This window comes from Ptychodera flava, chromosome 13 (genome assembly GCF_041260155.1).
Source record: "Ptychodera flava strain L36383 chromosome 13, AS_Pfla_20210202, whole genome shotgun sequence".
Classification (NCBI taxonomy): Eukaryota; Metazoa; Hemichordata; class Enteropneusta; family Ptychoderidae; genus Ptychodera; species Ptychodera flava.
In genome coordinates this window covers 5,386,782-5,400,258 of record NC_091940.1, presented here as the reverse complement: position 1 = coordinate 5,400,258, position 13,477 = coordinate 5,386,782, and the positions used below count along the sequence as shown (strand labels likewise).

The following is a 13,477-nucleotide window of genomic DNA, read 5'->3' as shown; positions in this document are numbered from 1 at the left end:
TGAGGAATGTGGCTGGTGAAAGGAAATGATGACTGAATCCTGTATGATTCTGACTGAGAAATCTGTCTCTTACAATATACTTGTCTATGTATCACCAGAGGAATGGTATGTGAGTATTGAGTAGTTTTCAATGATAAGTTTTCAACATATCAGTAAAACACAAGAACACAACACTAGGAACTATGCACTGCATACAGTGAGTATCTGACCACTTTATAGCCCTGTCAGTAGCATCATACAGTTTGCAGGATATGGTAAACATTGAAATACACAAATTCTACACTTCACCTTGTTCAATGACAATCAAGGCAAACAGTTAACCACCTGAAACATTTACTGGTATCATAAAACACAGGACTTTTCCCAATTGTCTTTCCTTTGTCCAGAATAGCCAGCAGAAAAACAGCTTATGAAGCACCTGAGCCACTCCAAGGTCTAGCTGACCCAAATGGCTGGCAATAACTATTTACAACTGACATATACAATCTTTAAAGAGGGGAAAGTGAATAGAAATGGTTCCCCTTAATCAATACGACTGGCTTTGACTGGCTCTGTAGCCTTACACTTGACTTATTGATCTATATATTCAGTGAGCGTGACATCTCTTGGGGACACTTTCAGTTTTGAGTGTTTGCCTCATGCTCAGACCAAACAACCAGGATCCTTACACTAAGCGTTGACCTTCTCTCTCCTTTTTCCCACAGTGATTACATCCCACTGACTGTGACCTTCATCGTAAAGGTTGCCAGTTTCGTGTTAAGTCTACGAAACTTGGAGGCTCCGGTTACATCTTTCCTAATGAAATAGCCATGGAATCAATTTTATGCACCATGGACTTGTTATTCTGAACCATCATTGATACTGTACAACTTTGATAGTGCTGAGCTTGTTCTGAAGATCCCTAACCCTACTTGACGGTGGGACACAATTCTCACTGGTGATTATAAATGCCTTAAAAAACATACAGAAGTTGGACAGTATTCAAAATTGATGCTGAATATCAAACTACCGGTATATGCATAAAATCATTTCTATTATGCTTACATAATATTTTTTGTGACTTATCCCTGAAAAACCAACTTTCACCTGAAGAGCTGCATGTTCTCTCTCTCTGGTATGCAATTAACCAGTTAATGGCAAACACTAGGACGGATTATTTTGGCAAGCAATCAAAGCTTTGTGAAAATAAAATCCATTCAGAGACAATAGAGCTGTTAATTAATTGTGGATCCATTCACACTGTGTTACTGTGAGCTGTACAGTGTGTTCTGTGGCACACGGCTAAAACCACAATACTAGACTGTGAGAATGAATTCTTACAGATTTCAAACTATTCCCCTAGAAAAATTGTCAACGAAAGGTACAATAATACAACCAAATCTAACATAATGTAAATCACTATTTAAAAATGTACATCCTGTACTATCATTGAACCCTTTCACCACCATGTCCCTGTGTACAGGTCTATCTATTCTATTGAACACTATAGGATGGTACTGAAGATTTCTGGTGAAAGGGTTCGTGGAAACTTTTCTGCAGTGATGTGTGGAATTCATTTTAACATATGTGTGAGTATGCACTGGAAAGATAAAACATGTCCTTCTGCTGATTTCAAAGTTACTTCCAGTGATGTACATTGTATCTGTGTACAGCCAAAGCACATTGCTACAAAACTCAGAAACCTAAATGACACACCTTCCTTATTCAAGGTCACATACAGAGTCCCCCTCTCAGCGAGAATGAGAGCAGGACTAGCATGCTGCTAACTTCAATGACTACCCTGAAACTAGGTCAAGCTGAATTCAGTGTACAAGAGCCAGCACAGCATGTGAGTATGGCATACACGTACAATGCACTGTGCAATGTGTTCACAAGCACCGAGGTTTCTTACATATTTTGGCAACTTTGACAGAAGTTGCGACTGCCTGAAAGCATCTATCTTCTCACCATGATCACGTGTTACCAATCATTAATGACAGCAAAATGCTCTACAATGGGATGGAAACAAGCATGCAGACAGCACTAGTATCAGCACACACGCCCCTAGTTACCATATTTCGATTCAATTATATTACTGTACTGAAAAGCCACACTGAACAGATCTTTCCTGTAGTGAACAACTTCAAAGATATCAACAAACACAAGCTACATGTAGACCAAAAACCAGTTTGTCTGGAACCGGAAATAACTACAAAATTTCAAAAGTAAACACTTTTAATAAATGTTCATTGCCTGAATATTTGCCAATTTCCTGTTAAATCTGTACTTTTTCACTTTGCTTTATTTGGAAAAGGGAGTGTCACTATTAGTTACATGTGCAATTATTGCAAAGATTTTTTGATTGCTGTATCAAAACTTACACAACTGTGACAAGATGTTAGTTTCAGATTACAGAACACAGCACTGAGCAGCTAGGATGACAAGTAAAACGCTACAGAGAGTATTTACACTGAGTAAAAACTATGCCTGTAACTTCAAATGGACGGTTGAAGTCTAACTCTATACAATTACTTTGCCTGTGTTCTCAAGTCTGTGTACCCTGATTCTCCTCACAATACCATGGCTTCGTTTGTTTATCAGTGATCTAAGAGTGCTGTGAATTCAGATGGAAAGATTCTGTCCAATTTGAATAATAATAAATGCCTCTGACAATATCTCTACAACAACAAAAATCCACCTGGAGGGCACTGTTATGTAATCCAGGCCCTGGGTAGTGAGCTATGACATGGGCAGCTAAATGTTACCCACTATCCAAGTCACACCCTAAATTGTCAGCACTGCTGAAAACTGCTGATTTTCATTTCCTGATTTGTGTGACTGCAGTCATTGACCATTGAACTGTGGCAGCTGACCAATGAACTGAGTTATTCACCAGACATAGGACCCTTGCATGAAATCAAATCTTAAAATAACCATAAATTATATTGTTGAAAAATGTTGCGAGGATGGCTTCTTTGAGAAATTAATTACAAACAAACGTTCTCATTGTCACTAAGCGTTATGGTTGATCCAAGTATGGTTTGACTCTTACAATGGGACAATTTTGAATTTGGAGTTTTTTCCATGGAATAAGTTATATTGTGACAATCATAAGCTGGACTTCTCACTGGAAGACACACAGGAAAATTTATGTGCCCTCTCTCTGGGTTCATTCCCATGGCGCTGAAGTAATTTGGCCATTAGCACTAGATTAACAAGGAGTTTTGTTTGAATCCACACAACCGCTTCTACTTCGAACAACCCACTGGATAATTGGTCAATGATATCATGCTGATTTAAAATGCACATCCAATGCCATGCGCAGTTGGCAAATTGGTGAAGTTCAAGACACAGCAATCAGTTGGCAAATTGGTTAAGTTCACAGCACATCTACAAGAGCCCACAAACAGCAGAACTATCCATGTGTGTCAACTTCCTCTGATATTAGCACAATTCATGAGATCTATATCAGCAATGCTACCTTTACACTTTCCTGTTATAAATAAGGAAGGAGCAGGTGCAACTCAGAGATAAACAAATATTAACCTACACATCACAAAATAATTTTTTTTGCAGACTGCAGTTGCATCTCCCTCACCTCACTGCAACTCTGAAAATTTACCTTCAAATCAATCAATTTTATCCGAACGCTTTCAGTTTACTTACCTACTACCATTAATGTGAACTCAAATCCTCGTTTAACTGATCTTCTGTACACTTGATTCGGTAAATTTGCGAAGCCTACATATCCCTCTAATTCCTTGGCTCTGGTGTTCTGTTACAGAAGTGGAAACCAAGAGGAAATGCATAATTGTTGTGACTTCAAGAAAGCTTTAGAGCATTGAAAATGCCACATACTTCAAATTTGGCAGAGTCTAAACAAACATGCTGAAATTGAGATCCACAATGTCAACTTCTCTACGCCAAGGATTTCAAATAAATGAAATATATAGATTGTGACACTTACCGCTAGGGTCATTGCCGTTCACGAATGGTGTTAGACAGTCCGGTTGACATTGGGTGAAAAAATGTTTTGGAGGGCGGAAAAAGAGCAAATAGGAAAATAATTAGTCATATGGATAACAAACTTCCTTCACGTCATGGAGTTTTTACTTAGAGTCAGACAAGCTAATCTGGTTTGACTTCTCCATTCATTACGAGAGGAAATTGATGAAACAATGCAAGCTTTACAATTATGAATAGCGAGTCTGAACAAAGCTTTTCATAGAAGATTAAGAATTGACAATCAATATTCATGACTCGATTCGTTCTGCTGCCCGTTTGTGCTCATGATATCAGATATTACAACCTACATCGGCGTTGTTCTCAATGACAGCAGATGGCTTACAAAGCGTGTGTAGGTTTTCACAAAATGACAAAATAAGCTCAAAATACGATGAACGCCTAATCTGGGCGCCACACCTGTTCAAATGTCCACAGATGAAATAAGATGCTGGGAGTGGTGAAAGATCGCCAAAAGAAAATTTGAAAATATATGGTAAATTCTGCATTGTTAAATTTGGTGACTTGCTAGCGATTGGCAAGGGAGGAAGCGTTGCCTGAACTAAAGCGTGAGCAAAAATTGTACTTCCGATGGGATGACTGCACTACACACCCCGAGCGGCTTATTTATACACCCAAGCCTATAACAGCAAAGCTTTTGCTTCATCGACGGAGCGGAGTGACTTCAACACTAGCATTTTATCTCTATAAAGACTGCGATCAACGTTATATCGTAATTGTGGTGTTAAGTTAAACAAAAAGGTGGAAAACCTACCCATTTCTACCAAGTTTACCATTAAAGGATCTCACCGCCACTTTCCTTCGCCTTTCTTTTGCGCATGCGTCATAACGGAACCGGTAGTCTCGAACAACATCTCGCAAAGTACGAGAAATGTGACGGAATGTGTCAATATGAGAACTCCACACAAAGATCTGCACACAGGTGTATAAGAATATGTTAAGATCGATGAACTCCACAGTCACTCTACATTTCATGTTATACAGTTTTATTTTCGTTCCTAACAAAGGAGACAGTCAGATACAATCACTTTAGGAACAGCACTTTTTTCACAACAATGAGAAACCGTAGATGGACCATAAGCTTGTAATACCGTTGCAGCAAATCGTAGAGGACTGTGCATGACGCAATGATGAACAGGGCGCTGTAAGATTTTTGCTATGACCTTAACTTATACCCTTCCCTGAATGAAACATATGCTGCTCTACTGACAGCGAGTTCTCAAGGAGATCAGTTTTCAAATAAAACTGGCAAGGTTTGCATTCGATCAATTTAAGAATCTTTGCTGATATGAATGACTGTAATTCATGAAGTTTACACATTCAAACAGGAACCCCCTTATTCCTTACACCTACTTGTGGCCAAATTTAATTAAATGATCATCTGCATCGATGGCAGGTTTGTCGAAATCAGCTATCACCATGGCTATAATTAGGATATACTTGTGAAAACGATTAACAGTAAAAACCAAGGTAACACTAGGTATTTTTCTACTGTATATGGCGCGACTCACCGTGACTACTGAGTGAGAACTAAATAAAAAAACCTCAAAAACAAGTAAGTTTGAAATCAATTATTGTTGAAAGACATTACAGTAACTAAACTCCAAACATATTATGGTAAGAATATTTACTTTTGCATTAAAATTATCTAGTGTAGTTACCCTCTACAGATACCAGTGAACGACTCAAATTAACGAGACCCTCCCATGTTAAACTGGTCTATGTGTCAGCTCTTACCGTACGTCATCATCCAGTTTCTGAGGAGAAGAATGATGCATTGGTGTATGAAGGGAAAGAGAACCCAGTGTTTTCTATGGAATAAATTACTTTTCCGTAAGAACAAGTGTTTATATTTTGTTCAGGTTCATTAATTTTTTTTCTCTTTTTACTAAGTAGAAGACATGTTGAATGCAGGTTCCCTTTCTATGTCATGATCAAGTCTAAGTAGGCCTGCGTGCCATGTTCGCAATATCATATTTTGATAGTTTTGTTGTTTTTCTTCGTACCAGAATGATTGATTACTGCTTAATTTTCAACGTCATTATACAATTGTTAATGCTGCATGACAGTAGCAAGGTTTAACACTGACGTTTTTGTACATAAGTCCGGTAGCCCACAAATCAGTTCTCTGTATTTGCTGATAAACACGTTAAAGGCTGCAAACTACTATAGATGCATAATTTAATCCATGCGCTTCATCAGAAAAAATTGTGAAACAATTCACTTGTAATTTTTAGATTTTTAAAACTTGAATCTGAAGAACAGAGTGAAAACAGAGTACTATACAGTTGGTAGGCCTATATTATCCTATATTGAACTCGTTTGCCCCATATTTCGTGACCTATCATGACGTCATACAAAGAACCCTATGAGTCATTTAGTGTCTCGAAACCCGATCTCGGAACTCAGTTCACAATCGTGATACAACGTCACAGGGTACGATTTTGCGATCCACACTCTTGCATGTGAAGCGCCACCGACGACAAGGAGATGAGATCTTGAGGTGGTGGGAATGCGTCATTTCTTTATAGAGAAAACAGAGTGAAAACAGAGTACTACACAGCCTACAGTTGGCAGATTATCCCATATTATAGTTGAACCTGTTTGCTCCATATTTCGCGACCTATCATGACGTCATACAAACAACGCTATGAGTCATTTAGTGATATGTTGTAGGTAGCAGTGACCAGAATGGAAAAATATAACATGTAAGGCAATTTGTTCCCGATTCTCATATAAATCCAATCGTTTGATTTTATGCAATTCGTATTACTTTATGACAAAGTTTAGTCATAGATTTAATTCAGTAATTTCCATTCTGTGCACTTTTCTAAAAATTTTCTCAACAAATGACTTTCAAATATATGAAGACACAAAATGGTTACTGACCTAGTAATGAAAACCAAAAATGATGCATTTATAAGCATTAAGAAAAATTGCTGTGTCGACATTTTTCACGTTGTTTTTAAGAAGGAAACATTGTTATTAGTATTTTTCTTGAAATATAGCATTGCTGTGCACAATTAATTTTCACTGCCTTTTTCAAATGGCTTTTTGTCCAAATGTTTTGTAAAAGTTTCAAGAAACTCAGTAATATAAAGACATATTTTTTACATTTCTATATGGCTCAATGGATTATACTCGCACAGGATGACATGTGGGATTGTCCTCTACTTTAAATTAGATTTCCAGTGAATCGTACACAATCTAGCAAAATTTTAGTTCTTGACGCATAAGATATATAATGCTATCGCTCACTATCACATTGCTTGTTTGGTTTGTGGTCACACTACGTCTGCAGTTCAAGGGCATAGCGATGCGTTTCGTTAAGGTGGAGCTGGCCTTACATTGACAAAAAAAATCATTACACCGAAAAAAAAGAACTCTAAAACGAAAAAAAAAATATTTTGAAAAAGAAATCATATAACTATGACTGCTTAAAATCGTCGTAGACCGTACAAAACCAGAATTTTTTCGATAGAAATCTTTACATTTTCTATGTGTACGACACTTGTGATCAGCGTTAAATATACTTGTGAGAGATACGACCTCTCCAGGCAAAGACTATTTGCAAGCCAAATGGCTGCCATCCCTGTGCTAACTGGCTGCATGCAAAAATGAAATTTTCTATTTAAAAACTATTTTCTTACCAAGAGAGCTTTAAAATTAGCCCCAGCAAGTGGTAGATCAGAAACATATTGTGAAAGTTTGAGAATATCTGTATTCGAGGCGCATTCTACCACAAGAGAGGCGAGCGGGTCGGATGGAAGAGAGACATACGGACGACAGACGGGACACTTAGAAACACCAGAGAGTAAAAGATAAATTTCATGCCACTATGGTATGAATGGAAGGAGTAGGCATTGTGTTTCAGCATACATTTGAGTACAAGCACAACCTACCGAGTCATCTTGTAGGCTCTTGACAAGCACCCACTCTTACTTCGTAGTGCTGTTTCTCAATATGAGGCAACAACATTACGATTTTAGTTAAGTTATGAATAACTTGAATCGTGATAGTGGAAAATCTGTCAGCCTCTAAGTCAAAGACAAGTCCAATATGACAACAAACGACGATGAATACGAGATAACACACAAATACCGACTTCGATGAGCGACTTACCGATAATAAATACATCGCAGTGGATCGTACTGTGACGTTTTCTAAAACTCAAAAATTATGACGAAAAGAATCCAATAGAAACTTTTCAGAACTTTATGTATGCAATTTTCCGTATTTGTTTTTGACCATTGGCAAGAATTTGTCAACAATAACATTCTATTCTGTATACAGCCGGAGTTAGCTGTGTTCAGGAGGCTAACATTTTGTATAACAACGTAAAATGTATTGTTTTATAGAACTAAGTTACTGTACATGTATGGTAGTTGCAAATCAGGTAGTAAAATTCAGTTAGAATAATATAAAATGTTTGTCACAGCTTAATGTACTGAATACTAGCAGGTTTCGTTAAAAGTGAATACATGACGACCGGAGCCTCATGTCCCAGGGAATAAAGACTGTAAGCACACTTTTTTATTTATAGAACAAAAACATCCAGATCAAGTCGCACCATACTCTGAAATCCATGAAAGACATGATTATGAATGGCCAGTAAAGGATATAAAAACAAGCTTCTCCGAACAATTTCCAATAAAGCGGGGAGGCCGGGCAAACGAGTCGGTCACAGTCGATGACGGTGTGCTACGTTTACGATAGACGCTATATGTCCGGTGACGATGCATCGATGGTGGCATCGAATAATACGGATAGTGTATAATACTGACATACATGATGACATCAATCTATATTGAGCTGCCTGCATGGAGCGAAAACTCTGTCAGAAGTGAGCATAGGAGTCGTATATACTGACTATTGGCACAATATCCATCATAACATCAGCAACAGAATACTGCCTGTGGTGCCGCTCCACTTATCTCTACTCTGCTGTCTTTGTTGTAGCTATACGTAATTTAGGTATTTATATAAATAACATCCCATCAGCGAGATTCGACAAGCAAATACTATGACGCATTTTGACGAAAACAAAAATGAAAAGCGGTATACGACATCTTTTCAGCTCGTGAAAATCTTTCGATTGAAAGATCAAAATCTGTTCTAACGATAAACTCACAATAGACGCTAGGTCCTAAGAGTGTAAGTACATTTTTTTCCATCTCATTTGTTTATCAAGATAATTATTAATCATGTTCATTAATATAACATGTGATGAAGAATCACAATTTCACCAGGCGTCGACTCGGAACTATCATTGTACAAGTCGTCTGATCGTCTTCTTAATATTTTACCGATTTTGATGGTTTCATTTCCCTCTGAAGTACATTTTTCCTGCGTTTTTACAAATCAATATCCGATGTCATTGTAGCTCAACTGCTGACATGTCAAGTTCTTTTTTTGAAAAACGATAAATTAATTCCAACAAAGTGGCAAATAAAACAAATCTACACAAATCTACATTCCCAGTTCGAAACATAGCAATCTTCGTCGAGCGCCCTCACTGGCGCGGTGTACAAGATGACGAGTCACAAACTTGTTCCCCTTGACTTCCCCACTCCTTTGAGAGACAAGCAAAGTGTTTTCTTCATTGTATCTCATCAAACGTCGGGAATTTTTTGGAATAACAGGAAAAGTTTCTCTGTGGTGTAATATTGTTCACCCTATTGAATGGAGAACATTTTTCACCTCATGTACTTACATGACATGTGCCAAATTCACCCGTCGCAAAATGTACTCTATAAGATTCCATGTCAATAAATTTATTCCTCCCTCATCAAAGTGTATTTACGGGATGTGAATATCATCTGGTGGTGATGCTTTGGAAAGGTGCATTGTGTACAGTGACCATTGAATTAATGAAATCATGCAACAACAATCATCAGCTGTGTTCATGAACGGTGTTTTTCGGGCAACATTCGAAAGATTTATACTACTATGAAAGCTATATGTGACATTTCGCCATGACTTTCTTTTTTTCATCATATGGGGAAGCAACTTTGTTTTCCATGTTAACCGATATCCTAGATGTTGTGCATTCCCCGAAATTGTTATCTGGCGTCCAAGTATGATGCGAATGCTTCAACTTCCATAGAAATGTTGGCCATTGGCTATGACCTTTGTTCGCCTGTCAACATTTTCACCTTTCGTTCGCTTCTAAAATCTACCAACAGATTGTGGTACATGTCGATGTTTACATGAGAACTCAACAATATTTAATACAATGAGACATATCTATAAGCTGAGTTATCTTAAGAGCCTTTGTCACTGAAAAACAAATTAAATTATGTGATTAAAGAATAATTTAAATTACCATAGTTATGAGACAACATAATAAGACATGACGGTAGTAACGGACTGTAGGATCAGAATTCCTGGTCGATGATACTGTGTATAAGCAGATAGTATGGCAGGAAAGCTGCGCGCATCATGATATTGTTCGGGCTAAAATGTATATCTTGGTCTATTTCCGATGATTTGAACTTGCAATCAGCAAATTTATGCATTTACCATGCTTTTTATTCTTGACGCAGGGTCCATAAATATGGAAAAAAGGAAATAAAATTATACACATAACATAAACGAAGAAAAGAAATATTAAAAGACGATTAAGACAAGTAAAATGTGAGCATGACCTAAATATCTACGCAGTGGTTAAAAGAATACCGGAACGTAAATCTGTCGACAGAACACGGTAAATAATTTAGAATAAATAAAATAATGTTTCACTTTCTATAACATTGACAATTTTGGCTGGACCTTGGATTCAATATGACGTATATGATCGGACCAATCCAGATGGCTGGACCTTGGATTCAATGTGACGTATATGATCGGACCAATCCAGATTATGATGTAGCCTAACACCACGTAAATTTTCGCTATTGACCCAAACTAGCTTCACATTATTTACGGGACCAAGATTACAGAAGCAAGATACTCATACGCAAGTGCAATTAACATTGATTTTGATTTATTTGCATTAACACACAGCCTATTTGTTAACGAACAATGCTTTTGAGATCTTTATTAGGCGCTGTGTAATTTCGAGAATATTTTACAAGAGTCGTATGGTTGTATGGTCAGCAAATGTAGCTAAAATCCTGTGGTATCTGTCGTAACAATGCCATACCTCAAGAATATCTTTATTTCATGCTCTTTTCAAACAGTACAAAGGGACGGGATCACTTGATTTTCAATAAATTGCCACCCTGTTTTAGTGTACCATTACCATTAGATTCCAGAAAATAAAGGGGATTATACGTTGTTTCCTTTCTCTGAAGTCAGTATTCTGTGGTCAGAATACAAGTACATGTGACTTCTATCTTATCAACTTCTTTTCTTGGCAAGTCTATACAGGTTTGTCTTTCAGCAGCTTTTACCATCAGAGTTTGGATGGTAAATTCTTGGTGTGCTGTGGATGAAGTGAAAACTGTGAGACATGACTTTAATAGCATAAACCTTGTACATGAACCACTCTATAAACGCAAAACTGTGCTACTTGGCACAACTTTAGTTAGTTTACTCCGTGGGGGAGTAAAAAAAGTGAAATTCTGTATAAAAAACCAGGTATGAACTGTGAATGCTCACGTGTTTCATTATATATTGCAGTTATGTGTAAATTTGAACCTTTGCCACATGTTTGCAACTTCATTGAAAGTATGATGAGCAACATAATGAACAATATTCACCACAGATTAACTCCATAGGTCATTAAGTATTAAAATATGTAATTAGCTGAAAAAAACATTAATTTCTTTGACTGCTGTCATTGTATCACCACTGTATATATAGCAAGTGTAATTGCCTTTGGTCAAGTCCTTCAAACTATATATTCCAAACTTTGAAAGCTCATTAGATATGCAAACTATAAATTAGCTGACATGAAAACTTAAACGCTAAATGACTTCCAATATTGATATAACCTGGTATAATCATCAATGTACATAGCATGTTATGCCAATTTTGATCAAATAAATCCAAGTATATATCCCTAATTAGGAAAGTTAATGGAATACACACATTAGGAATTGGCTGAAGCAAAAATGCTTAATGCCTTTCAATAATGTTAGCCTACATAATAGTATCTTTACTGTACATAGCAAGTTTCATCAATTTTAGTCATGTAAATTCAAATATATATCCCTAATTTCAAAAATTCATTAAATATGCAAATTAGGAGCTGGATGAAGTAAAAATGCTTAATGACTTTCAATAATGTCGTATCATAGTATCTTTAATGTACATAGCAAGTTTCGTCAACTTTGGTCTTGTCAATACAGATAAATATCCCTGATTATGAAAGTTCATTAAATATGCAAATACGAAATTGGCTAAACTTCAAATGCTTAATGACTTTCGATAATGTTCTATCATAGTATCTTTAATGTACGTAGCCAGTTTCATCAACTTTGGTCTCATCAATTCAGATAAATACCCCTAATTAGGAAAGTTCATAATATATGCAAATTAGGAATTGGCTGAAGTAAAAATGTTTATCTTTAATGTACAAAGCAAGTTTCATCAATTTGGTCATGTAACTTCAAATATATAGCCTTAATTTCAAAAGGTCATTAAATATGCAAATTAGGATTTGGATGAAGTAAAATGCTTAATGACTTTCAATAACGTTAAATCATAGTATCTTCAATATGCATACCAAGTTTCGCCAATTTTGATCCAGTAAATCCAGATATATACTCCTAATTAGGAAATTTCATTAAACATGCAAATTATTAATTATCTTTCACGTCAATCCTTAATATCTTTCAAAGCTGATATATCTTGGTGTGATCAACATTTGTAGCGAATCTCATCAAATTGTGTGCAGTCGTTGTCATATATATCAGTTTTTTTCTAAAATCATTATGCAAATGAGCAAAAAGTTAGCTAGCCACACCCACCAAAAACTAATCAGTTCTTGCCATTTGCAAACTGAATCTATGTACCAGATTTGATTCTGATCTGATGAGCCGTTTTTGAGATAATGTGTACACAGACAGACAGACAGACAGACAGACAGACAGACAGACAGACAGACAGACAGACATATGCTCACGTGTGTCAACACGTGAGCAAAAAAGGTGAAATTTATTTATATACCTTAACCGGTAGTACAAAATATTTATTTCAAGTTTCAATAGTAACGCCTTCTAATAAAAATCTTGGAAGTGTTTACCAGCTATGAGACATGGCATAGCATATACCTTATACACTGGGGGCCATATGAAACAAAACATACGATAGTTGACACTGATTATATTTCCGACGTTACACGGCCCAATGTGGTGGGAGGCCGTGTAACGCCGGTAACACACAGCCCTGCCATGTAGAGCTAGCCCTGAATCCAACCACTAATGTGTTTGTAAACCCCGTTGTAAACCAACAATTCGATAAATTCACCGAGCACCGATGAGCAGGTGATTCCTTGCCATAACACGAAGTGTCTGTTACCGGCTACCAA

At 36.8% G+C, this 13,477-nt stretch overlaps 1 protein-coding gene across 2 annotated transcripts in view; it reads right to left on the bottom strand.

Annotated features, from left to right (window-relative positions):
• LOC139147200 (septin-7-like) overlaps positions 1 to 3,774 on the bottom strand; it is a 55,482-nt gene extending 51,708 nt beyond the window's left edge. For both annotated transcript variants that reach the window (XM_070718187.1, XM_070718188.1), the window contains exon 1: positions 3,646 to 3,774. In XM_070718187.1, the coding sequence (XP_070574288.1) occupies positions 3,646 to 3,655 (10 nt within the window). In that variant the 5' untranslated portion in view covers positions 3,656 to 3,774. The remainder of the gene's footprint in view (positions 1 to 3,645) is intronic.
• Positions 3,775 to 13,477: the final 9,703 nt, after the last annotated feature.